The 1,755-nt window shown below is 49.1% G+C and overlaps 1 protein-coding gene across 1 annotated transcript; it reads right to left on the minus strand.

Annotated features, from left to right (window-relative positions):
• Nucleotides 1-987: 987 nt before the first annotated feature.
• On the minus strand, nt 988-1,507 carry HOO65_070258 (Double-stranded RNA binding motif; the record flags this gene model as incomplete). The annotated part of the gene is made up of 3 exons (XM_071005191.1): nt 988-1,169; nt 1,246-1,356; nt 1,447-1,507. The coding sequence occupies 3 exons, from the start codon at nt 1,505-1,507 to the stop codon at nt 988-990; spliced, it is 354 nt and encodes a 117-aa protein (XP_070856976.1).
• Nucleotides 1,508-1,755: the final 248 nt, after the last annotated feature.

The following is a 1,755-nucleotide window of genomic DNA, read 5'->3' on the forward strand; positions in this document are numbered from 1 at the left end:
CCAGAAAAAAAAGAAAATATAAAATGAGCAAACTCCATCAACACCGGTTCAGCTGTGAATTCTAGAGGGGGGGGGAGGGGAAGAGGAAGGGCTTCGAGTTCTAGGAGTTTTGGGTGCCCTTGTTCTGTAAACAAGATTGGTATCCATTGGTCATGAGGGTCATGAGAATACACTGCTATGCAAGGAGAGGGGAGCCGGAGGTAGTTATTGTTGGTTTGGTTGTTGTTGTTGTTGTCGTCGTTGTCACGAAACTGAGTGGAGGCGGAGGCAAAAAGAGCAAAGAGGAAACAAACGTCGAGCCATAAAATGCGAGGAAAAAAATAACAAGAAAAAATCTGGAAGCTGCAAGCTCAGCTATGACCAAGTCAAAGCAAAGTAGAGGAAAAAGAAGACGATGAAAAAAAAAAGCTGTGAATAAAAGAGAGCGTCTTGGCTTGGTCCAAGGCCCGGTGAGAGCGAAGAATGTCGAGGGCCAAGCCATGATTGGCTGGATAGAGCCCTGACAAAAAAAAAAAAAGCCTGGCCGCCAAGGCAAGGAGCAACTTGAGCGACGAGATAGGGAAGGGAAAAAAAAAAAAAAAAGAGAAGAAAAAAAACAAGAAAAAAAGATGAGGTCGAAAAAGGGAGTCCGGACGAAAAATCCAGATGATACTGACAGCGGAGAATAAAGGCGAGAAAGGCAACTGCGGCTATTCGAAACCGAGTCAAGAACGCGAGCACCAATCGGAATGACCCAGCCTGTACAGGAGGGAAAAATAAAACAGCAGGAGCAGTCTCGGTAGGCAAAAGGGAAGGGACTGGGAAGCTACTTCCCCGCGACCGGGTAATTGCCTAGTGAAAAGGAAAAAGACTTGTCTCGAGACAACAAGCTCCTGCCGCCACAGGCAGATGGCGGCCGAGGGTTAAAGACCGAGTCCGATGCCCTCTCTCTCTCTTTCTTGTCTTGGGAGCTGGTATTTCTGGCAAAGCCTTGCCGACCAGCTCGATCTACCAGCTCTTTTGGGCATGCAGCGGTGCCTGGTAGCTTAGGCCCGTAGTCAAGAGGTAGTTCAGGGCAACTTCGGCAGCGTCCTCCTTGGCGTTGTTGAGATTCTTGCCGTCATACCAAAAGCGAGCGGCAATAGATTGGCCGTTGACGACGACTTGGCTAGACCAGGCGGTGCGACCTCCTAGGAATTGGGGGGCGCATGTTAGTTTACCAGCTTCGCGAGGAGGTGGTGCATACAGAAAAGAGCTAGGACTTACCTCTACGGTCTGACACAATCTGGAAACTGGGTGAGGGGATACTGGTGGTCTGGCAAAGCTCTACAACATGGGTGCGTGTGTTAGTAAGATGGGATGGGCCAGGCACAATGGCTGTGTGTGTGTGAGTGGGATGTATGGGGGCCTGCAAAGGCTTGAGACTTTGGCGATGTGGATAATGTTGGGACTGTTGATGAGACATACCCTCAAGGCGGTCTTGCCATGACTGGCCGTTGTTGCTGGCGTTGCTGCTGGTGGTGCTCATGGTTGATATTGGAGACTGAAGATCAAAAGAGGTGAGAGTACAGTGCTGTGTGGTATCCTGGGAGTAGGTCAAGTAGAGCTGGATGGATAAATGGCAAAGTTGCAAAGAGAAGTAAAAGAGGAGAAGGCAAATGAAAGGGCAAGAGGCGTGAGATGTGTTTGAAATAAAGAGGAAGGTAAGTTGAGTCTGTCTAATTCACATGGAAGGAGAGGGAAACAAGAGAAGGGCGATGGGGGGCTTGATATATA

Source organism: Ceratocystis lukuohia (assembly GCF_044167205.1).
Source record: "Ceratocystis lukuohia strain C4212 chromosome Unknown Supercontig7_pilon, whole genome shotgun sequence".
Classification (NCBI taxonomy): Eukaryota; Fungi; Ascomycota; class Sordariomycetes; order Microascales; family Ceratocystidaceae; genus Ceratocystis; species Ceratocystis lukuohia.